The 26,278-nt window shown below is 38.3% G+C and overlaps 1 protein-coding gene across 5 annotated transcripts in view; it reads left to right on the plus strand.

Moving 5' to 3' along the window:
• CNTN4 (contactin 4) overlaps positions 1-26,278 on the plus strand; it is an 898,074-nt gene that overhangs the window by 716,125 nt on the left and 155,671 nt on the right. For all 5 annotated transcript variants that reach the window (XM_078442806.2, XM_078442805.2, XM_078442809.2 and 2 more), the window contains 3 exons: positions 515-712; positions 16,915-17,017; positions 19,642-19,826. In XM_078442806.2, coding sequence (XP_078298932.2) covers positions 515-712; positions 16,915-17,017; positions 19,642-19,826 — 486 coding nt within the window. The remainder of the gene's footprint in view (positions 1-514; positions 713-16,914; positions 17,018-19,641; positions 19,827-26,278) is intronic.

Genomic DNA, 26,278 nt, shown 5'->3' on the forward strand with positions numbered 1-26,278 from the left:
CTTTGTTCTCCAGTGCTAACGTTTCTCAGTTGATGGAAAACTGTAAAATGTGTTGAAAAACACAAAGTGCTATGCTGCACCATAACAATTATTATATATAAAATGAAAGAAGTGACCCAAATGGTTTTCAGGGTGGCTTCCAGCCTTACTGTATCAAAATTATAGACTGTCTGGGTCTATAATTTGTGCATGAACTCAGTAAGTATTGTGCGGTGCTTGGCACATGCTTAGCAAACTATAAATGCTTATTCCCTTGGCTTAAAGAGGTTGGACTTGTTTTAATCAACTATCAGTGTGTTCTTTTTAGTTCTCTAGAGATAAAATCTTATTGACTGACAGTAGGAGTACTGGTAAAATATTTAAGGGATTGTGATCACTTCCTGTTTATATTTAGCAGGCTGAAAAAAAATCAGTGGGCAACATGTGAATTTCTAACTTGCCCATTTTTTTCATGAATACAGTAGCATTCTAATGCTTGAAAACATTTTTGCAATGATGATTCCTTTGCTTTCAGAGCTCAGTTATGCCTGGATCTTCAATGAATACCCTTCCTATCAGGATAACCGCCGCTTCGTTTCTCAAGAGACTGGGAATCTGTATATTGCCAAAGTAGAAAAGTCAGATGTTGGGAACTATACCTGTGTGGTTACGAATACAGTGACAAATCACAAGGTCCTGGGACCACCCACACCACTAATATTGAGAAATGATGGTGAGTTTCCTAAGGGATTTTGTTATTCCCGTGTTTTGAGATCATATGTTGCATATGGAAAACTGTTATATTATTGGCACACAAACGCTGTCTAAATGAAATTTAAGAAAAGTTTAATGCTTTTTACATTTGGTTGCCTATATTTGCTCCACTTTGTGTAAGAAGTAAGCCCATGAATCTGTTTTGAAAACTAATTAGAAATTTAATTGCTAATCTCAACAGGAATGGAATGTGGATTTAGGTGAGTATAAATAACAAAGTGTTTCTTTTTCACTTAAAATGTATACACAAGCAGAATGAAGTAGAAGGTTGAACACCTAGCTCATTAATCAATTCTATGTGATTTAGTATTAAGTGTCCAGAAAGAAGTTTTAAATTATCCAAATAACTTCTGGATTTATGATACAAATGACATAGTTCACACTACAATGAAATGCAGGAATACCAAGGCTTATTTGAGAAATAAATTTTAATTTCCAATACTTTTGTGAAAATGTTTCAAGAAAACATGTGATTTTCCCCTTAATTACCTGGATGAATGACATAACAGTGTATGGTAATTCACCGTGTGCTTTTCAAAGGCAATCTTACTGAACTGTATGCCAAAAATCTAGTTCCACTATGCCTTTTCCCCACCAGGAGTCTTTTTATGAATTCTGTCCCCTCTTCTTGAGATGCTTCTCCTCCTCTGAGTCCCAGCCTTTCATTTGACTAAATGATACTGGCCCTTTCATTTTCTTCAAGTATATCACTTTCTCCCGGAAGTTAGATCTGTCTGACTCCCTCCCGACTATGCTGCATCAGGTATCTTCTCTATCAAGTCCAATAAAGCCCATTACTATAACCCCAAGAACTCTTCATTTTGTATCACAATTACCAGTGTGTTTCCCTGTCTCCCTAACTATAAACTTGCTATTTTAGAAGCACATGTAGTGCCTTGATCACTAGTGTATCTCCAATACCTGTACAATACCTGGAACATAGGAGATTCTTAAGAGATATTTGTGGAGTAAAAGAAAACAAAACACAATTAAGTCTTTCAATAATGGCCAGTATAGAGATTTAAGCAGCCATGGTTAAATATTTATGTTTCTATTCTTTTTAAATTCCATGCCCATCAAGTACACACTTGAGCCTTCCATTATCAACAGGAATTACTAGACCCATTGTACAGGTAAGGAAACTGCCAGACAAGAATGTTAATAACAAGCTTTTACTAGGTACTTAACTATTTGCTGGATGCTCAGAATTTTACCAGGATTATTTCAGTGAAACCTCAAGCAACTATATGAGGAATATCCTCTTTTATCTTTTATAGATGAATGAACTGGGGCTCAGACATGTTAAATAACAAACCCCAAAGCCACATACCTAGCTAAAAACTAATGGCTCTACAGTTCACACTTAGCTCCCACGTCCTGTTGATTCCAGAGCTAATACATTAATGCCTCAATCACTAGGTTTCATTTCATTACACTCTACCACCTCTTACCTGAATTTGTACAACACAAACTTGCGGATTCAAGCCTAGAACTCAGATTTCTCTCCAAATATGTTCTTCTTCCCTTCTGTACTGAAGGGACTTTGTACCCAGGTGCGGCTGTGAATATGAATTTCTTAGAACAGGATATTTGTAGACAAACCAACTTGCAAATAGGGTCTGAGCATCCTTACAGCATAAACCATACTATGGAATTTTTTAGCAAATGATGTAGATTTGAATCATTCCTTTATTTACTCATGCATTTAACATGTATTTATTTAGCACTTACTATGTGACAGCCACTATTAGTGCAGTGAACAAGAACAATAGGGCCTCTATCTCATTTCACCCACATGTTCTGGGAGGACACAGGTAAAAAACAAACATAAACAAAAACAAAAACCCAATTACTTTAGTACTAAATAAAACAGTATGATAAAATACAGGTCCTATGGAGTGGAATGTCTACTTCAGGCAGAATTGTCACTGAAAACCTTTCTGAGGAGATGACATATGAGCTGAGACTTGAATTCTAAGAAGTCAGCCCCTGTGATGGTCAGAGGGAGGAGCAGTGCAGACTGAGTTGACATCACATGCAAAGGCCCTGAGGCCTGAAAAAACACTGGGCATGTTCAGGAAGAAAAGAGAATGTGAGCATAGACAGAGCATAATGAGCAGGGTGAAGGTTGCTTCGAGTTGATATTGGAAAAGAATCAGTAGCCAGATCGTGTAGACCATGGAAAAAAGCCTGGATTTTATCTCGAGTGCAGTGAGAAGCCATTAGAGGATTTTATGCAAGATAGTGATGTATGTTTTGTAAAAGTTTCCTTAGCTACTGTGTAGAGATTGACTAAACAAGTGAGAGTGGTCGCTGCATGTCCAACTGAAAGACTCTGCAGCAATTCAGTTGGGAAATGGTGGCAGCTTGAACTAGGGAGTAGCAGGGGGAACAGAGACGTGGATGGATTGAGAATCTGGTTTGCGGGTAAAGCTGCCCGAATTTGCCTATGCACTGAATGTGAGAGGTGTTGGAAGAGAAAATCAGGGGTGACACATAGGTTTCTGGTGTAACAAGTGGGTTGATGGGAATGCCATTTACTGAGGTTTTACTGAACAGGGTTGGAAGGGGGAAATCCAAAGTATTATTTTAGTCATTATTTGTAAAGCCAAAAGCTTGACTTTTCTCTTGGCAACAGAAAGAAGTATTTGCTTTCTGCTGCTTCTGCCATCTCTCTGTCATAACACCCGTCTGATATATTCACATGTGCTTATTCAGCTCGCCTTCTCCACCTCGCCGACATTGTGATCAAGCACAGATTGTAGGTTTCATCCAGCTTTGTTCTGGGGACCAGCACAGTGCTTGCCAGATGACACACGTTAAATTAATATGTTGGAATAAGCTGAATTAGATTAAATAAAACTAAAAATTTTATCCATTTAAAAAACTATCGATGCTCTCTCTCCAGACCTAAGGATGAAGAAACTTTGTCAAAAGATGTGCTCCAATGGCGTTTTGTATAGAATTATTTAAAAATAAATCCCTCTGACCTCTGTTTATCATGCACTTACACCAGAATGTCTGTTCAGTGGTGTTATCCATTCAGGTGTCTCAAGTAACAAATGTAATGAAATATTGATGATTCACTAAGACCTAGCCCAGGAGACATGTTGCACAGAGTTGCTAGAAGGAACACAAATTCAGGAACATAAGAACTCCAGAATCATGGACACCTCAAGTTGGCAACAACTTTGCCTTTTGCTTGGTTTTTAGATATATCTTGACTTGTGTAATATATCTTCATAGAGATGCCAAATGTTTTTGATAGAATATTTTATCACAAAATTAGCAGAATAAGGATCTCATTCTTCAGCAATTAATGCCCATTCATTCTTAATTTCCACGAGAGTTGCATGGTGAAAATTCATAATATGTCTATTCCATTTGGGCTGGAGTATATAAAGTGGATACTTGAACTATATTACTGAGCACAAAATAGGTTATTTAATTAGCTCTTTCTGGAGGTAAGAGAAAAGGAGAAATATAAATCAAGAAGAGATTGCAAAATAAAGATGACATTCTTATTAAAGTCTATTCTACAGGAATAAAATCAATAAAATTATCATTCTGTATGATCTTGTATTTAGGGACTGTATATTAGACTGATAAGTACAAGGCTGTATAGAATTTGTACAATCATTTTGTTAATTGAAGCTCTCTCAAAATTGCACATCCTCCTTCTGCCTCCGAAATGCAAATAAGCAAGGCAACAGTTTATTGCCTGAAGTGAACTAATTACCATGGCTAGTCATTTTCTCTGCTAAGTGCAGATGTAGTTTAAAGAACTAGATGTCCTCAATATTCAGGTTATTTCCTTGGAGTTCCAGCTAAGCATTTCTGGACTATGATTCATAGTTTCCAGCCCATAAGGTGACAGTGAGTCATAAAGAGTGAACAGTGAACGTTGACTCAAGTCCTGAAAGGCGTCAAGTGTGATGTGTCCCATGTTTATCCCACTGACCCTTTTTACCCCTTGTCCCCAGCTCACCACAAGTCGGCAAGACTTCAGTACTTTATGTTCCCTTCACACCCCCACACTGTTCACCTGGCTCACCCCTTCCTGTGTCTCAGATTGTTACTGAAATGTAGAACAGGATGGTTTAGAGGTCAGACCTGAGGACTCTGGAACTGGGCTCCCAGGATAGAATACAGCTGCGCCACTTATTAGCTATGTGACTGTGGATGTCAGTTTCATCTCCCTGTGCTCCGTTTTCTCATCAGTCAAGTGAGGATGATAGTACCTAGCTCAGAGGCTTATTTTCTGGGTTAAATTACAAATAAAGTGCTTTGATCAATGACAAAATAGAAAGGCAGCATCAGTAACTTACTTACATAGATATACTCAACAAATTATATCTATATACTTAATATTTTTTAATGTTTACTTTTGAGAGAGAGAGAGAGAGAGTACATGTGTGTGCACAAGCAGGGGAGAGGCAGAGAGAGAGAGGGACACAGAGGATCTGAAGCAGGCTCTGTGCTGACAGCAGAGACCCCAATGGGGGGGACTCGAACTGTTAGATCACAACCTGAGCCAAAGTCAGACACTTAACCAGCAGAGCCACCCAGGCACCCCTCAACAAATTATATTTTTAAAAACAGATTACATAGTGTATAGATAGTATGATCCTTGTTTTGTAAAGTATATGTGAATTAGGACAGAGAAGGTTGGAAATACTGCTCTTCAAAATGCTAACAGTGTTAAACTTTGAAGTGTTTAACTTTCAGTGGCAAAATGTTTGATTCTTATTTTTTTTCTATTTGTTGTATTTTCTAATTTTTCTACAATGATTAGAGATATTTTGAATTTTTAGAAAAACATTTGGTAAAAGGGTTATGTATAGATTATTGACTCTACAAGACACTTAGAGATCACCCAGTTTTCTATCTTTATTCTTTGACAAAGAAGAGCATTGAAAACCAGGAGAGTAAGGTGAGGAAGTACCGGGGAGAAATGCCCAGTGCTCTGTCGCTGTGCCGTTTAACTGAGGTTCAGGAAAGCTGTTTGGGGCTCTAGATTAACAGATTTACCTTGTACCTTTTATGTTATGACTTAAATATTTTTAATATTGATAGTTCTCCTAAATAATGACATGTTGCTGTATAGTACTTACTTCCAGGAAGTATACAGTTGAGAGTTATTAGACAAATGTGAGAGAGTTTTATATCAGAGTTTATTTACCTAGATATTTTGAAATCTGCTTTGGAAAGATAATGTAACTTGTTGTGTGGGAAAGTGCACCTGTTACTTAGGTACCATGAAGAAAAGCAAGATTTAATTGAGAAAACTATATCATAATTATTTTTAAGACAGGTACTAAAGTCATCTATGGATCAATATTAGCCAACTGCTGGTTATTAATGATGATGAGCCTGCTCTATTATGAGCTTCCTAAACAGATATCAAAGGATTATCCCTAAATTTCTATAAACAAAGGTAATAGATTACCCAGACAACATTAACTACAAGAGAAATCGTAGATTTAGGTGATAGTTATAATAGCTATTTCTTCTGTCTTTAATCACTACCCCCAACTCCTTCTAAAATGGCTGAAGAGGAGAAAAATTGGCAGATATTAGTACAGTCTTGGGAAAATGAGGTCATGTCCATGAGGATGTTTATGTACATTACATTTATATATAATTGAGCAGGAGTTATTATATGACCTCTGCCTTTTCTCTCTCTTTTTCCCTAGGCTGGCTGGGGATTGGTTTGGCAGTCCTTTGTTTTCCTTATTAGAACCAAGACAGATTTTGAGCAGTTCATAGCCAGCGTCTGTGGGATGGATCTGTGCTTTGTATGGTGGATATTAAATGTTTTCGAATATTATCTCTAATGATAACTCTAAATAGAGGAAACACTAAGGAACAGGGAATAAAGGGTTTATCTTATCTTAGAGTTTCAAAATCTCTCTCTTTCCTTCTTTTCTCTTTCTCTTCCATTTCTGTGTGTATATACATTTACAAACATGTATGTAGGCTATGTTGTGTAAATACACATATGTTTTATACACAAGATATATATTGCCATTGGAAGTTAAAATGTAAACTTCACTTTTCCATGTAAAGTTAAATTATTTAAAATTTGTATAACCAGAGTAACTGGTGATATTTTTCTAAGTTCTCACTCATTTTTCCCAGCCTAATTTTATGTAGCCATGAAAATTCTGGGGTGCCTGGGTGACTCAACCGGTTAAGCATCCAACTCTTGATTTCGGCTCAGGTCATGATCTCACAGTGGTGGTATTGAGCCCTGTGGTGAGCTCTGTGCTGAACATAGAGCCAGCTTGGGATTCTCTCTCTTACTCTCTCTCTGTCCCTCTCCCTGGTTCATGCTCTCTCTCTCACAAAAGAAAAAAAAAAAAAAAGAAAGAAAGAAAGAAAGAAAGAAAGAGAAAGAAAGAAAGAAAGAAAATGCTGAGCATGGTCAGCACTGAAGTATTTAACATTCTCACCTGAAATCACCTTTAACCTAGTGGACAAGAGACCAGCTAACAACTTGAGTTTCCTGCAGTTTCAGAGCAGGAGGGACAGAAATAGATGTGCTGGACATAGGGTTGAGAATGTCCCTGGGTGGTGCCAACCACCTTTATCTCTTTTGCCATGGCCTCACCTCACCTGGGTTGCTGTGAAAGGGGGACAGGACTAAAAGTCAAGAAGAAAAGAAGCCATGGGAATCTGGGCTGCAGTCCCAGATCTACCACTAACTCATATGACACAATCGTGCCATTTCTTTAGTCCTCAGTTTTCTCAGCTATTAAAATGATTAATTTCTAATAAACCATATCTAAGGTTTCATCTAGTTATCCTCTAGGATTCCAGTCACAACTTTTGTACATTACCGTACTCCAGTCTGAGTATTCGCACAAGGTAGATAATATTAGATGCTAATCAACAGATTGCTGTTCATTGGATTGGATTTCTCCCAATGCTAAAAACCAATCCTAGCACAAAACTAGGTGCATTCACTCTTTCTGACCGAAATGGTCATTTGTGAGCCTTCACCTCTATGACTAATGGTGGCTCAGAAGACTGCATTCCCCTCAAAGTTCCAAATTTAAGACCAAAGACTAAAAACTGGAACACATAAAACTAGAACATTCGGGAATATTATGTAATATTGATGCAGTGTAATGTGTCCTCCATTATGATATGCCATCTGTTGATAGTAGACTTTTGTAATATTGCCCCAAACTGGATTAGAACCTCAAGTGAGCATTAACAACCAGTGTGTGTCTTCATAAACAAAGCACCTTTATTGGTAGGCCACTTAACCTTGTGGGATCAGATCAGAAACCCAGTCATTAAGAAGATCTTTTTTTTTTTTTAATTGTAAACTTGATCTACAACATTTTATTGATGACCCAGCGTATATACTAGCAAGGATGACACCTCTGCTTGGCAGTGGGTAGAAATACGTTCTTCACTCAGACATATTTCTTTGTTACTTAAGATCTAGAGTTTATACCAAAACACTTTGTTTTATTTTACTCTCACTTCTAATTGCAACTTTTGTGTGGCTTTGTCATAGCAATCATGTCTTGTTTTTAATTCTCTAACAACATCACAGTTGAGGATCTGTGGGCGTAAAACATGTTTTATGAGGAGAATATCTAAATGACTAAAGGATGTGAGATATTTTGCTAAACTGCCATTGCTAATCTGATTTAATAGTGTCTTAATGGCTCTGGATATTTTGAAGGCTTGACAAGCTTAGAAACTTGGCAGTCAGCTTTAGACCCCTAGCACAGTTGTTCCATTTCGGGTCCATGTGGGCCAAAGGTCTTAGATGGTCATTTAACTAGTCAGTTAGAAAGCATCTGTTAAGTACCCGTTGTGTGTGGCACACTATAAAATAAAAAGATGCGCACTCAGCCCCTGAAACCCTACAGTCTTAGAGAATTCCAAATGAGTGAAGGCTCTAAAGTTTCGTTCTTATTGGAGTCACTGAATTGAGTTCCGGAAAACACATTTACAGACAGTAGGATTAGAAATGAATAAGGGAAGCAGAAGTGCCTAGCCTAAAATAAAGATGACTTGGAGCATTCATTTGATTATGCATTTAACCAACAAATATTCATGGAGCACCTGTTGTATGCTTGTCACTAGGAATGCAGAAGTCTTTCTGTGCTAGATTATAGTCTAGCTGAGGAGCCTCACTGCAGTCTGAGGCAGGAGTGGGGCCACATTAGGGGAAAGTGGAGAAGTAAAGCAGGTTCATTTAAGTTTCTTTTGTAATAAGAGCATGCAGTGGAGGGTGAAGTGAGATTGTGTATTAATTGTGCCTTGGAGGTGAGGAAATCTGACCTGGTTGTTGGGAATCAGTCCAAGCTTCCATCAAGACTTGAGGAAGGTGAAGAATTCCTGGCAGTGAGGACAGAATTTGTGTAAACCAGGAGTCAGCAGACTCCCTCCTGCAGGCCACTTCTGCCCATGGCCTGTTTTTGTAAATAAAGTTTACCGTTTTGTCCATAGAAATGTTGGGTGTTCTTACTTAATTCGTAGATACTTTATAATTTTTGTTGCTATTGCAAATGGTTTCTTATTTTGAATCACATTCTCTAGTTAGTTATTGCTGATGTACAGAAATGCTATTTTTTTGTGTGTGAGTCTACATTTGGCAAGCTTGCTGACATCTCTTGTTAGTTCTAATAGTTTGTCAATTCTATCAACTCTCTCAAACTTTGCTATTTTTCTCATTTCCTCTAAGCCAAGGGTCAGCCAGCTTAGGGCTCATGGGTCGTATAGCATACCATCTTTTTGTAAATAAGATTTTATTGGACCATAGCCATGTCCTTTTTGTTTACATATTGTCTGTGGATGCTTTTCAGCTACAGTGGCAGAGTTAAGTTGTAACAGAGACTGCATGGCTCATAAAACCTAAATAAAATCCTTGTTCTCTGTCACTTTACAGTAAAACTTTGCCAATCCCTGACAACATGATAATATCTTTAAATATCTGAAGACTGTCCATCAAAAGACTTGTTTTTTTGTGGCTACAAAGACTTGAACTAGGACTAACATGCACAAATTAGAGGGAGAGAGAGAGAGTATTTTATTGAAGACCACGTGAAGAACGTTTTAGTAGGCTGAACATAAAAGTACTTACTCAATGGAAGATGAAAGCTGGCTTTCTTTCACTTAAAAGAAGACGACCTTGTAATTACTTGTCCAAACTGGAAACTGTTAGCAAATTATTTCAGGATTTCAGGTAAACCAGGACTCTTTGAGTCAAACCCAGATGCATTCACTCTACCTTTATAGGAGATTGCCTTCTGGAGCAACTCAAGTTACCTCTGCACTTTAATTATTGAGAAGGAAGCAAAGAATTCAGGTTTGAGGTCAAAATGTTTATTTTCACATCCCACAGATTTCTGAATACACCCTAAAACACCAAGTTTAAGAGGTGATGTACAGCCTTCAGTCTCTTTATTCCTCTTCTCCAGCATTGGAGAGGTTGTTGTTTGTGTCATCGTTGTCTCAAACTCAGTGGAAATTCAACTATTGGAGGGTGGAAGGTGGTAAAAGATTTTCCTTGGGTGGTCCCCTAGACTTCACAATGTTTCCTTCAACCAAGAACAAAACAAGTCTTTTTTAAAAGAGCAAAGTGTTAAACTCAGACAAAAGGATTAGTATGACTCATGAGATATTTCAAAATATGTGTAGATTAATGATCTGTATATGCATCATATGACAGTCCACAAGAAAGTCAATGTGGGAACTTTTCATAAGATGATGTTTGCAATTTTTTTTACTAGAAAATACCACTTTGTGGAAGTTGGTAAAAGTCCCTTCTATGGTTTAATTTAGCAAGCACAGATTCCAGCTAAGGCAGGTGTTGGCAAAATGTTATGGCACGCAACTCTGCAAAGTGGCTTCTTTCTGCCAACACAGCGCTCTGCAAATTGTAGTTAAACAAGCATGGTGTGTGGCTGATTTCTCTTTCATAGTCTGTAATTTGCCAGTTATTTTGTTAAATTCTATGTTCTTACAGACATCAGCATCACCTTAATGATTTTCCAGGTTTTAAAAGGGGAACAGTCATTGCCACAAGGTCACCTACAAGTCCAGACTCTTGATGGGCATTGTCACTGGTAGGATTCCATTAATAATACTCTCACAATGACTAGCTCATAAGAGAGGTCTAGCATTACTATGTTATGCTTTTTGCTTTGACGTAACACTTCGTGGTTCCTACAGACATTCTTAAAGTGTACTCTGTGACCAGAAGCTTCAACATCACCTGTGAAATTGTTACCAATGCACATTCTTGGTCTCCATGTCCACATTCTAAATCAGAAACTTAAGCCTTCAAGGTGATTTAAAGTTTGAGATCCACTGGTTTAGAAAAAGACCTTAGTGGGGCGCCTGGGTGGCGCAGTCGGTTAAGCGTCCGACTTCAGCCAGGTCACGATCTCGCGGTCCGTGAGTTCGAGCCCCGCGTCAGGCTCTGGGCTGATGGCTCGGAGCCTGGAGCCTGTTTCCGATTCTGTGTCTCCCTCTCTCTCTGCCCCTCCCCCGTTCATGCTCTGTCTCTCTCTGTCCCAAAAATAAATAAAAAAAAAAAAAAACGTTGAAAAAAAAAAAAAAAGAAAGAAAAAGACCTTAGTAACTTCTAGCCATGTCTTTCTCAGAAAGTCAACTCTTTCAGTTATTCAGTAAACAATCATTGCCTACATATGCCTTGTTACCATGAAATGCGCTGAAAAAGAGGAGCCTACAGGTGTCAAGAAAGTAACAACCAGGTGTATGTTACCCACATTGTGCCCCTATTGCTAGGTACATTGCCTGTTTTATGGTTGGTATTACATGAATATTTACTGCATTAATCCATCAGAATATAAATAAAGCTAAGCTCTTGACTCCTGATGATTCTGATGTGTAGAATTTTAAGTGTTGTAATTTTTGCTATTGTTATGGTGGCTCTCTTACTCCACAGAATGGAAAACACTGACGATGCATTTTAACGAATTAAGATTTCCTTTTTTATTTTATGTTTATAAATATGTGTCTAAGTGTGTCCAAAATTGAAAGCAAAAGTTGTCTCTGTAGGGAAATTGTATCATGAATGAATGAAATCATGCAAGAGAAAGGGAATATGGCTGAGATTATATATTCTGGTTGATCTTGATTCTATTATATGCACTCTTTATTTTCACTTACCTTAGTGTGTGGACACAGCTAGGCCTTCATATATTCCCACCTTTTAAATAGTTTGAAGATGGAAAAATGGTCTGGAGCAATTCCATCAGTGGCCTTTCTCTTTCTGCCTAATCATTCTGTGAATCACCAGAGCAGCTGTAGACCAATTAAGTTCAAAAGTGTACAGGTGGTCAAAGGAACGACTTGAAAAATGTGCTCTAGTTATAAGGAGCCTTTTGTTTCATTAAAAAAAATTAAATGGCAACAGCTTTTTAAATTTAATGTACAAAATAAAGGCCAAAATAGTTAAAATGAAATAAATAGTCAAATAAAAATATGGCTTGTTTCAGATGTAACTCAATTACATAGAACAGTTTGCAGGTGTCTCCCCCACCCCAAGTGTTCATAATATAGTTGGAGAAAATTGCTTCCTTCATTTTTTATGACTTTAATACTAGAACAATCTTTATATATAATGAAAATTCTTTAAACATCATGAACACTATGCCATCCCATCTCTGATCCATATCTTTATGTCCTGTAACAACTGCTATAAACACAGATCAATCTGTCTTATTACTAACTCTGTTACTTGAATTTCTATAGCTGTAAATAAAGATCAGTGTGTATCAACCCAGAAATCATCCACATGACCACCCAAACAGCCTAGAGTTCATTTTAGAGAAAAACACGGTCTAAGTGAGTGAACTCATACAAGAAGCCATGATGATGATACTTTAGAAATGACTTTCATGGCTGGAAGGAAGTGCATGATTGACTTAATGGCTATTATGTGTCATAGGAGAAGGCCCATATTCCTACATTTTTCCTCCCTTCCACAAATTTCTACTCGTCACAATTTTTTTTCTTTTTTTTTACTGTGATTTTTTAAATGTTATTAAATAATACTATTAACGTTAACAGAGAGAGAGAAAGAGACCATGGGCATGGGAGGGGCAGAGAGAGAGAGAGAGAGAGAGAGAGAGAGAGAGAATCCCAAGAAGGTTCCACACTGTCAGCACAGAGGCTGATGTGGGGCTCAAACCTACGAACCATGAGATCATGACCTGAGCCAAGAGTTAGACACTCAACCAACTGAGCCACCCAATCACCCCACAATTTTTTTTTTTCATATGCCTGGTACTGAACTAGGATTTGGGAGGATTACAGAAAAAATTTGAAAGTCTTTCCATTTTTCGAGAAAGTGAAAACACAAAGAAAAAGAGATAACATATATATATATATAAATAGCTATAAAGATGATCGACAACAGTAATGCTGTTTGAGAGGGGCCCAAAATTTTATGTGTAAAATTACATTACTTATATGGCAGTAGTTTTTTGGTGAGTTTAAGTGAAAGCAGTCCTCTGAAGGGGCTCCATTTGAGCTGAGACATGAAGCAAGAGAAAAGTTATCCGCCTAAAAATCATAGGAAGCATGAAAAATGAAAGACATTTCCACACAAAGACTTGCAAGCAAATGTTCTTAGAAGCATAACTCATTATCACTAAAAGTGGAGGCAGCGTAAATAAATGCCCATTAACTGGTATTATGAGTTGAATTGTGTCCCTCAAAAAAGATATGTTGAAGATGTAACCCTCCTAGTACTCAAAATATGATCTTATCTGGAAATATGGTTTTTATAGGTGCAGTTAATTCAGGTGAAGTCATATCAGACTGCAGTTGGTCATTAATCCAGTATGACTGGTGTCCTTATAAAAGTACAATGGGAAGACACACAGAGAGAATGCCGTGTGATGACAGAAGTAGAGACTGGAGTGATACAGGTGTAAGCCCAGGAACACCAAAGATTTATGGCCACCACCAGAAGCTAGGAGGAGGCAAGGGACAATTCTACCCAGAATGTCAGAGGGAGCAGAGCCCTGTCATCACTTCATTTATGAATTCTACCCTCCACAACTGTGAGAGAATACATTTCTTTTTCTTTAAGCCATTCCGTTTGTGTCACGTTGTTGCTAATATGACCAGGACAGACATAAATAAAATATGGTATAACCATACAGTTGAATAGTATTCAGCAATAAAAAGGAACAAACTACTGATAAATTCTGCAGCATGGATGAACCTTGATCACACTATGCCAAGTGAAAGAGCCCAGATACAAAAGAACACATGGTGTATAATTCCATTTATATGAAACATCCAGAAAAGGCAAATTATCAGAGAGAGAAAGCAGATTAGAAGCTGCCTCGGGCTGGGATGGGTTCTGAGGATTGACTATAAATAGACATGAAGGATCATGGGGTGATGGAAATGCTGAAAAAAGTGGATTATGGCCATGACTTTGCAACTTGGTAAATTTACTGAAAATCTTTGAATTTGTATGTAAATTATACCTCAGTAAATGTGTGTGTTTTTTTAAGAAGTCAGGGGAAACAGTAGAGCTGAGGCACAGAGGTGTTAATGCTGTCTGGTCATTTAAAGGCCCCTGTGAGGTATAGAGTAGTCCAGACAGGGGAAGGGAAAAAGGATCCTAGAGGAGTGGACTTTGAGTCTGGGCCTTGATAAGTAGGAGTTTAGGATGAGGAGATGACAGGGCGCAGGACCGTGCACACTGTCTCTGCATTGCAGTGATATCTCACTTTCTCAGGACAAGATTGTGTGAGATATATTTTCTCCTTGGTATATCTTTCAGAGCTGGGTTAAAGAAACCTAATGCGTGTGTAATGTTTAAAGAAAGAGAAGGCAGGGGGACCACCTGATCACTGCTAAAACAGCCTTGCCTGTTGTATTTTAACATTATTGTCTCATCTCCCTCCCGCACATGATACACTGCAGTGCAGACTGTTGTTATTTCCTGGGAGCACAAAAGACCTCTTTCTCCCAAAGCAATTCTTTTTTTAATTAACACTGCTCTTGGAGTACATAGCCACGCACACACACACACACACACACACACACACACACACACACACAGCACTAAAAGGTGTTAACTTGTTCCTGGGCTAAGAGTCATACTACTGATATTTATGGCACAATGAGTCAACCGTATGGGCTGTTGGTTAGCAAGTTCAGCAGCTGTGGGTGAATGCCGTCATTAGCAAGTGCCACTTCTTTGCTGGTCTAGCTTTGTGGCAAATGCTTAAAGGAAGGCAAACCCGAATTTAAGTGGAAGGGAACCCAAACTGGCCAAAAAGGAAGGAGTGGTTTTGTGTCTGAATGTGGCAACATGGATTTAATGTATTTGAATCTAGTTTTCCAGTGTTCTTCATTGCGGTGGTGAGAGGCCATAGTAAAAGAGGAATTGGGGACCAGATTTACAAACTGGAACACCAACTAGTTTGTTGTAAAACTAAAGACAAACTGCTTAACCCCTTTGAGGTTACAGCCTTGCTCACAAAAGGGAGGGATAGATTAGAACCGATTTTAATTGCATTGGGGGGAGTGGGTTATAGTCCTTTTGAGAATAGATTGCTAGCTGCAGGTCCTCTCTGTAGGAAAGTGTTCATCCATGAATGCCAAGATTAAAAATGCTGAACTAAATTATTTAAAAGGCCCCTTCCAAATCCAACCTTCCCTGTCATTCTATGAAAGGAAAAAAATCAAAGTTATGTTCAACTTTGCACTTTGGACCACATACTTCACAGCAAACCTAGCTAGACAGTTAGGTTATCTCACAGCATTGATTTTCTTTTTTGCACATTAGCAAAATCCCCTTGATGCTTCCCAAACATTGAAGCTGCAGATGAAAACGGTCACCTCAACCAAATGAGTGGAATCATTTCTCTCTGTCATTGTACCTGTCCCTGTCCATTCCTTGCTTTCACCTTTTCTTCTGAATCCCTCCATCTTTTTTCCTATAATTACGGAAAGCCTAAAGGAGAGGTGAAATGAAGGATCCTATCATTTCTTAGTATGTTAGATAATTCCAAATTTTATATTGGCACAGCTGAATCAGAGATCACGGAAAGGACGAGACATTGAATAGAAATAAATGGATTTGATCAGTGGGAGATGGGGTCAAGAATGTATTGGTAAGAGGGGTGCCCGGGCGGCTCAGTCGATTCAGTGTCCAACTTGAACTCAGGTCATGATATCATGGCTGGTGAGTTCAAGCCCCACGTCGGGCTCTGTGCTGACAGCTCAGACCCTGGAGCCTGCTTCAGATTCTGTCTCCCTCTCTCTGCCCTCCCCCACTCATGCTCTGTCTCTGTCTCTCTCTGCCCCTCCCATGCTCATCTCCCTCCCTCCCTCTCTCTCTCCCTCTCTCTCTCTCTCACTCTCCAAAATAAACATTTAAAAAAATTTTTTAAGATAATTTATTGATAAGAAATAATTGACTGGTTTTTAGTTATAAAGTATGGACTTAGTTTGTTAGGTTATGTTACCGTGACCACAATTGTACAATTTCCTACGATATAGGAAAGTGAGAGAATATGACCTTAAAGTCAGCATGCCTTTGGGACGGTGGGTATGATTTAAAGATTGTTTTCTGTATTACTTCCTCCTGTCATTTTTACCTTGGTTCAGAATATAATGTCACTGGCATTTGATGTTACCTTCTCTGTACTAATTTATGATTAATTCAGGTTGGTGTTGGAAGTGAATGATAAAGTAATTCGTAATTGAGTGACTACTCAGATTTTTTTCTTACATAGACATAATAGAGCAGCAAGTATTTTGGTAAAGTACTTAAATTTTTTTTTGCAGTATGTTTTCAAAAAGATCATTTATTTGATTTCCCTGGTGACTGGGACTTTATCTCTCCCCTCCTTACATGGTCCATGACTCCCTTTTAAAAAAAGGTTTTTCAAGAAGTGAAGTTGTATGCACAGAGGATTTGATCCTAGGCAGATGGTATGGCACTGTGACACAAAATTTCCCCTAGCAGTAACTGGGAGAAGAGCCACAATTCAAGGCTGGTTAGAGATAGAACCTGCTTTAAATGAAGGAATTAATTGTGCACATAATGATGTATGAGAGCATCCTAAATTAACAAAAACACTAATGTATGTTTTAAAAGAGCCTCAAAGACTTAGTCCCTTTGTTTATTCACAGGGGTGATGGGTGAATATGAGCCAAAAATAGAAGTGCAATTCCCAGAAACGGTGCCGACCGCCAAAGGAACAACAGTCAAGCTGGAATGCTTTGCCTTAGGAAAGTAAGTCTGGTTTCTCTTCCGTCTTCTTCACCCTTCAGCCTGTGCGGCTGTAGAAGTTTATTTGCACTGTTCGCGGTGATGGCTTCTGAGGTGACTGAAAAGCAAGGCGGGCCTTTCTTTTTGTGATGCCATGTATGCATCTTTGATTCTGCCCTCTCACCATGGAGAGAGTACATGTAATGGCACAAAGGGGATTAGGCTGCCACAATTGACATGGCCACAAAGGAGAAGAGAATGGGCAATTCTGAAAAAGTATTTTCTTCTATTATTGTGACCTATAATGTGCACGCTGTCTAACCCAGAATGACAGGAAAACAATGGCCTTCATTTGAGGTACGCTCAAGCCGACTATTTAGAAAAATACGGACTTTCAGTCTGGCCCTAGTTTACAGAGGATGCATCAAACTTTTCTTGAATTTCTTTTTAAATTACCAGTCTCTTCTCTCTACTTTGGATTTTCTTCTCTGGCTAAAGATAGGGAAGATCTTATATTCTTTAAGAGAGTCTCTATTTTACAGACTCGCCTGAAAATTACTCCCAACTTTATTATTAAGTCTGTGGAATTATAGATAAGCCTAGTTGGGATCCAGTTAACGTTTCCATAGAGTATCTATCTCTCAGAGGGCACAAAGAAAATGGAAAAAGAGATCAGTTAAGATTTTCCCAGTAACCCTAAAAAAGGGGGGGGGGGTTTGGCATAAATGGTACACACTGTCATCTGAAATGAGAATTTTAGATCATCTATGGAATTTAATGATTGATGTAGATCTCTACACCCAACCCTATTTCCCGCTAACCCATTGCTAACTCCCCATCCTCTTCCTGCGCCCAGATCATGGCTAAGGCAACAGCACTTGCTTGTGCCCAACCCCTGTATCAGCATGTGATCTGTTTCTGTATATTTTTTGTGTTTACAGCAACCATAGAAGAAAGGTATTCCTTTTTATCACTATATTTTCAGCTCTAATAAAAGGATTCTTTTGGTTTCCATGGTTTTAAGTCAGGGCAGTGTAAATTACACCAGTATCTTTACTTTGGCACCATACATATACTGGTAAATTTTTATGTCCTGAAAACTTATCACCTTAAATAAATGATGACATACCTGTAGGACTGAACACTGTTCAGACATTAAAAGTCAAATTGTAAAACAACATGTGAGAAATAGAAAATGCCCGTAATTTATTACTAAGAGACTGAAACCAGACTGCTAAGCAGCCTGGCCCCATTTTTTATTTTAAATATATACATTGGGAAACACAATCCAGGGAAAAGGTGAAAGCAGGTTAACTGGGCAGCCTAGATGTAAATTTGGTACACTATGCAAGGTGACACCTTGAAAAATCTTTTTTGAAGAGAGAGCAAAATTCTTGTTGTTCATACTTCAAAGGGGGTGTGAATTAAACTCTATTCATACTGCCTGAATGGCACTGGAATAAAAACAAAAGACCAAAATTGGGTTCCTCCAGTCTACACAAAGATATTTGGGTATGCATATCCAACTGCCAAAATACATCATCACTGCCCACTTAAGAGCAGGAAGACTGTGTCTAAGTATAGTTATTTGTAAAGGCCTGTATTAAGTGTGTATCTCATTAGATGTAAAGGCACCCGTAATGTACTTTTGATAGAACCCTTTCTGCATTTAGAGTTGGTGTCTGTTGAATGAACTTAATTGTTCTAAAACAAGTATAGTAGAATTGATGGCTTTAATTTTTTAAATACCATCTCAGGTTTTCCAGAGAAGATTAGCAAGTCTTTAGTCTAATTACTTCTCTGTGTGTGTGTTTTGTGAAAAATAAATAAGTAAATAATTGTATCCCCTGGTAGGAAGCTGCAGTCTTAAAAGCTGTGGTTAGCTTGCTAAAGCATTGATTTGCAGACTCAATGATGCCCTCCTTGCAATTTAAGATGTGCTCTAACAGTTATGGTTGTAGGATGATAGATGCCATGAGAGTACATAAAGACCCCACAGATGGCTGCTTTCCTTATCTTTCTATTTTAAGTAAAAATTTCCCTAAACCACTGTCTGGTGAACTGCTGTTATCAGTTGGTAAGGTTCTAGAGAGAATGTCCCAGGAGACAGAAAGTAGAAGCTGCCAGTTTCTTATTGCCTAACCCTTGAAACGGTACAACATCACTTCTGTCTTAGTTCAGTAATCAAAGTAGTCAAACAACGCAGCAGGTTCAAGACATAAGAGGGCCTGTACCTTGTATGAGAGGAATGTGAAAGAATTTGCACGCATCTTTAATCTGACACATTTGTGCGTGGACATTTTTATTTTCCTGTTTATGATGTGGAAAAAAGCATTTGTACTAAAAAGATATATAACAAGCATATAAAAATGTTTTTTAGTGTTACTATTGTATAGGAGATATATTACCTTATTTAAGGTTATGAAAGGTTATTTGATTCTAAGAAAAACACTTAATATATAATCACACTAGAAATGTGGATATGGCTAAAATCGTAATAGTGATACATGAATGAATGAGCTTTGGGGAGTACTGTTTAGGGCAAGTTTATATGCTTAGAACCAAGAAGGAAGGGGTTATGGGAAGCATAGGTTCAAATAAAAGATATGCTTTTCTCCAATTTGATTCACTCTTTTTTATTCTATCAGTCCAGTACCAACTATTATTTGGAGAAGAGCTGATGGAAAGCCTATAGCAAGGAAAGCCAGAAGACACAAATCCAGTGGAATTCTTGAAATCCCCAATTTTCAGCAGGAGGATGCTGGTTTATATGAATGTGTGGCTGAAAATTCAAGAGGGAAAAATGTAGCAAGGGGACAGTTGACTTTTTATGGTAAGTTTGCCTTCCCACTTTATCATTTGTAGTTCTACAGACCTTGGTATTAAAAGCGTAAACCAAGAGGTTTGCGTTCAGGCTTTTCAGAAAAGATTGTTTAGAATAGGATTGTGTAAAACCCTTGGTTTGCTGCTAATTAGCATTCCCTGGGTGATTCTGGGTGTGGAGAGTAAGGGTGGGGGACAAGGATGTTGACGGAGCAGAGAGGAAGAAATTAGGCTGAGGTGTTTGGGAGATGGATATTAGTGTGAACGCACTTGCAGAGGAACCGTGTTTCCTCTTGCCATTAAGCTGTAAACTTGATGCAGGAAACATTTTGTTATTCCTTCTTCCTAATTTATTTTTTTTAAGCTGTATGCTTTTCTTCCTTAGAATTTTGATTTGGGGCTCATGTTAATTCTTTGTAATTGCTTCTATTTGATAGCAGTTTAATGTGGTACCATGAACATTTCAAAATGCACACTCCCCAAATTTAGTTATCAGAGTGGAGCATGACAAATCTCTCTCACCCCAAAGACTTTATGTGCAGCTGCTCCTATTCCAATCAAATCATCGGCATTGATCCAAACATAATATAAATGTGAAACTGCTAGCACGTGGTCGTCAATTTAACCAATCTTGGAAACCCTGTTAGGGTGTCAATTTGAAATCCAAAAAGGGATTTCACTGGATAGGCATTTTGAAGGCAAATAGAGTTCTGCCAAATTGGAACATGCCTGAATCCCATCTTTCTGGGCATTGAAAATAAATATTGTAGGTTCATAATTATTCAAGAATGGCTTAAATACACAACAGTATGTATTAAAATACTGAGAATAGCTCTTTAGGCACAAGTTACAGCAAAAGTTTTAAATGTTCTTATTTTTTGCAATAACAGATACCAAAAAGTCTATTTACTTCATCAGTTCTTCTTCTAAAGTATTTTGGTTTTAAGATATAGCCAGATTTTGTTCATTAGTCATAAAACGTTCTTTAGAAACGTGATTGGAAACTGAGTGGACATTTTGAGTATCTGCTACTTTGCAGAGAACTCTCTCACGTGACCCTCAGCTTTTGGTACTTAGATACCTGATATATGTAGGGAGGCAGAAGAGCCCACATGGTTCTAGAAGGTATTTCACGTGATGACCTGGGCAACAGTTGTTTGAATAAATTTGCCCACTTCTTTAATCATTCGTCTTTCTTCAGCAATTATAAAGAGCTAATTCTACTCAAGCCAAATGATGGAGTTGATATTTGATCCTTGCCCTTTCTTAAACTGTGATAGTTGATCCCGTATTTGATTGGTTAAAAAGCAAAAGACGCCATAGTTAACTGACAGGGAAAACATAGCACCAAGAGTTACACATTTGTTTAGTGAGATGCAATTGATGTATTTTTCAAGTGTTCAGGGCACATTTTTCTCACCAGTGTGATAATTATTCCTTACATGTCAGATAAGAACAACCTGAAAATAGGTTAAAGGCCAATGTTTTTTCTCTTTTATTAGTTGAATAGACTTTTCAGTTCAGCTGTGGTTGTTGCCAAGTGTTATTTGAGTTGCTCAACTAATTGAATACACTTATTTTCACTTCCATGGTTTTCTTTTAAGTGAAATATCTGTTTTCAGTATGTTATGGAGGTATGAAATGTTCTGTAACCAGGAGTTGGCATAGTACTTCCTAGTGGGTCAAAGTTTTCCTCCACTGGAAAAAGAATACTCCAGAATTACCGTTCTAGAGAATCGAATTTGTCACTGGCCCTCAGCCTTGTGCAGTAAAATGTTTTGTTTTGTTTTTTTCCCTTCAGGGATCCTGCCCTGGAGATGAAAATCAGATTCTACCAGTGTTTCCCTTTTAAATGGAGTTATCTGCATCCATGCATGGGGGAAAAAGCAGAATGAAATTTGCCTGCTTTCTGTAGATAACTCAGCTTTTTTCTCAGTTGTCAACCACCCTTGGTGTTAGAAGCTTGTCAGATCAGTTGACTTTAATAGTGTTTGGCTGTTGTATCTATGTTTATTCTTTTGTTTTTCCTCAACTAGCATATCAGTGACACAGAAATTATCGAACTGTTTTCATTGTCACAGGAGGGATTAATTATACAAAAGTGCTTGGCTGTCATTTTTTTTTTTGCCTCTCATTTTTTTGGTCTCTATTGGGTTTTCCCAATGCTGAGTGCCTAATATCCAGCTGTCTAGATCTTCAATTTAAATGAGTTATTATAATTAAAATCACTATGTAGATCACAAAAGGGGAGAAAATAGCCCCAGTCACTTATCCATGAATGTTCTGCCTTTGTCGACAGGAGAATTTCTCACAGTGTTAAGATGTGCTGTGCTCAGGGATTATAAACCATGGGTTTGAGTTTAGAAGCTTGCTTCTCTTTTATGGTTCCAAGTTGTCTCGTTCCATTCATCAAAGTCTCCACATCAACCATGCGTATGCTAACCTCTGATCTGGCTTAGCAAAATGGCAGTTTTCCTCATCTTGCACTGAAACCATTTAACCTTGCTCCCAAGGCCTGCTGGGCATGATTCCACTGCTCCCATCTTCCCTGTGTCAGCATGATAGAAGCCCCTGTTCCTGGTTGGTGTGCTCCCACTCTACCTGTGTGTTTAGATTTGCTTGTGCTACTCCTGTTTAATACGTGTGAAGAATTAAAACTAGTTCATATATAAAACATTTTACCCTACCCTATCTTTTTTATTTTTGCCATGACTTATACTTGACCGGTGTGGTCTAGTCTTTGTTTTGTGTTTTATGGTTGACACACAATGTTACATTAGTTTCAGGTATACAATATAGTGACAGGATAAGTTTATACATTATGCAGTGTGGTCTAGTTTTAATCTGCTGTTTCAGACATTTTTCAACGTAAAAAACTTTATACAAATAGGTCTGTAATTTTCAAGAGTAAAATACAATGGGTCTTTGTTGCTAAAGGTAGAAATTTTCCAAAGTGATTTTGATATACTATTAGTTCAACAAATATCTTTTTTCATTGCCTACGTATTGTGGTGCATCCCGTTGGATGGTGTAGGGGCCGACAGCATGAGGCAGTGAAAGAAGTCACTGAAGGCAGAACAAAGGAGGTACAAGCCTATTGAATACACTGCAAGGGAGCAGAGGGAAGGACATCAAAAGCAAGACTGTCTGCCACAAGGCGGTGGTGAGGGGCTATAGTTATAGGGCAGAGTGGGGAAGTATGGGGAATGTATACAGCTTTCCCTTTTTCAGTAATCTTAGGAACTGTGCCTGGTTGTAAATGGTCAGTTAGGGCCTATGGCTCTTTCGAGGTGATTTGCTTAATGAACCGGTTTGCATTCAGCTCAGTGGTCCCTGTGGGCCCTTTTGCCTCAATCAAGTTTCCATTGCTCAAGGCTGTTGCCCAAAAGAGGCCCCTACACATATGGCAGAACATGTTAGGCACTAGGGCTGCAGGACAAATCCCTGCCCTCAAAGAGCTTATATTTTACTAGAAGTTGAAAGACAATATACTATTAAGCAAATAAATGAACTATAAAATTTCATATTGTGATAAGAATTATAATGAAAGTAATTAGGATGATGTGATAGAAAAAAAAAACCAGGAGCAGAAGAAAGGCTTCATAAGATAAGGTCATTAGGGAAGATTAGTCTGAGAATTGAACTCTGAGCCAAAATTTGAAGGATGAGAAAGAGCCAGAGTTTTGAGGAAAGTACATTCCAGGCAGAAGGGAAGGAGTTGCAAAGGCCCTGAGACAGGAAACTACTTGACATGTTTGAGCTGCATCAAGGAAGCCAATATAACAAAATCTTGGTGAGAAAGGACAAAAGTGTTGAAGCATAGGAGAGCAACAGATTATGCGGTACTTTATGAGCCAGGCACAGAGTTTGGGTTTTATTTTGAGTATAATGGGAAACCACTGGAAGATTTTAACCAGGTGAGTGATTTAATATGATTCTTGTCTTTAGAAGACCACGGTGGTTGCTTTGTGGTGAATAGATGATGCGGAACCCAGAGCAAACACAGGACAACCGATCAGGGAGCCATCTAGGTGAGAGATGATAGTGGCTAGGACTCAAGGAAGGAAAATAAATAGAGAAACTTGGATATATTTTGGAGGTACAACCAGTAAGACATTCTCATTCTTATGAAACCAGTTTGTAGATGGAACTGATTGCCAGAGTTTATGTAGCTGATTTAAGTTTACATAGTAAGACACAGAGCTAGGTTCCAAATGCATGCTTGTCCCTTCATGCTGGAGGTTCTTGTACTTCAGTGTGCATCAGAATAACATGGAGAATTTATTAAAATGCTGAATATTCGGCCCTACCTTCACAGGTCCTGATTCTGTAGAGCTGGGGTGAGACCCGAGAACGTGCATTTTTAAAAAGTTGTATTTCAGGGGCGCCTGGGTGGCTCGGTCAGTTGAGCGTCCAACTTCGGCTCAGGTCATGATCTCACGGTCCGTGAGTTCGAGCCCCGCGTCGGGCTCTGTGCTGACAGCTCAGAGCCTGGAGCCTGTTTCAGATTCTGTGTCTCCCTCTCTCTCTGACCCTCCCCCGTTCATGCTCTGTCTCTCTCTGTCTCAAAAATAAATAAATGTTAAAAAAATTTTTTTTTAAAGTTGTATTTCAGTAACGCTGATGCAGTTTGTCTAGAGTCCACACTGTGTGAACCATTACTCTGTGCTAAGCTGTATGCAAGTGGTAGGTAGAGTGAAACTGAGATTACATTACACACAGGCAAAGGTGTTCTGGTTCTCTACAAACCTGCATAGCTCTACAAAGCTCGCTGTCACATCAGGCATTGTAGCCAGTCTACACAGACAAAGTAGAATGAGGGCGTTAAAGTAATTATCTTTGAAGAAAGGAAAGGAAAGTACAAAATGGACTTAATTCACTTGATAATTACTCATTTTTTGCCTCATTGTGTCTGTATAGTCACTTCCTTTTTTTTTCACAAATAGACCAATAGTATTATAGTCATCATTTAGAAGAATGAAGTGTGAACTAAAAGAACCTGATATTTAATAGCTTTTGTGTAATTCCTCCTATATGTAACAGGTGTTAAGAGAGTAAAATCCTCTTCACCATTAGGAAATAGAGAATATAGTATTTGAGCAGGCTGTGATACATAGAATCCTGTCACGTTTGAGCTGGAAGGAACTACTACGGCCAACCCCTTGATTTTTATAAGTAAAGAAAATAAAGCCCAGAGACATGAAATAACATACCCAAGATCATAAAGTGAGTGAGAATCAGAGCCATGGCTACAAGTGCCCTTTCTGTTATACTGCACATGTTATTTTTCCTGCCAATAAGACAGTTTAATACAGTAGGTAGGGGGAAAATCCATTAATCATCTGGATACTTTTTCTCCATATTTTCCCACAACCAGTGTCATAAATGAAAACATCCAGATGAATAATTGGCTTTCTTTCTTCTTATTTTCTAAGATAACCAACTGATTGAGTCTGAATGAGCTCTTTTTATTTTCCATTCCAAATTACATATATAGATGTATGTCTAAACCTTGTATGCTATGGTCCTTTGGCTCAAATGGCAAAACTATAGGCTTGATGGCTGTGCAAACAGTGTTTGAGTATCTCTAACGTCATCAACAAGTGAATACAGAAGCATCATGCAGCACAGCATACTAATTTCCCCCTGGATATGCTACATGTATGTGATCTCTAGATAATATTCGCCCCTGCAAAGTGGCTTAAAGGACATAGTGACCAAAAGATGAAAACAACAGATAAGGTAATTTCGGAGTAGAGCAATAGTCTGTTTAATTGTCCTGGACAGAACTGATACTGAGACCCTCGGTTACCGTCAGTGCCACTAAAATGAAGTCAAGAATTTTTGTTCCTTCTCTTTGTCTGGTAGTTCCATTAAATTGGCTTGCTGTAAATTTCAAGAGGTACATACTGAGAACGTACTGTGAATAAGGGTCAGTGGGAAGTAATGCAGAAGTGGGGACACAAGGTCCTTACCCCAAGAGAAGCTTCAGACTAGGGAAGAAAAAGTCACATCAAGGGCAATATATTGAAATTCAATTCAATGTCTTCACTCGTTATTACCATAGAATGCAGAGGTACTGTTATAATTTTTATCCAGCAAGGAATACTGTTTAAATATACTTGTAGCAAGTTTTACATAAGTAGATTCATTTATCTGAAAGTTTCTGTGCTTATCTAAAGTAGGAGTTCTCAAACTTGTGGTTTCAAGATCCCTTTTCACCCTTAAAAATTATTAAATGCTCCAAAGGATTTTTGCCAGTATCTACCAGTATATCCCATATTAAAAATTAAAACAATTTAATTTAGTACTTTTTATTTTTTATTTAAAAAAATTTTAATGTTTATTTTTGAGACAGAGAGGGCATGAGCGAGGTGGTTGGGGGCCGGGGCGGGGGGGGGGGGGGTGTGTGCTGGTGCAGAGAGGGAGGCAGAGAATCCGAAGCAGGCCCCAGGATCTGAG

This window comes from Panthera onca, chromosome A2 (assembly GCF_046562875.1).
Source record: "Panthera onca isolate mPanOnc1 chromosome A2, mPanOnc1 haplotype 2, whole genome shotgun sequence".
Classification (NCBI taxonomy): Eukaryota; Metazoa; Chordata; class Mammalia; order Carnivora; family Felidae; genus Panthera; species Panthera onca.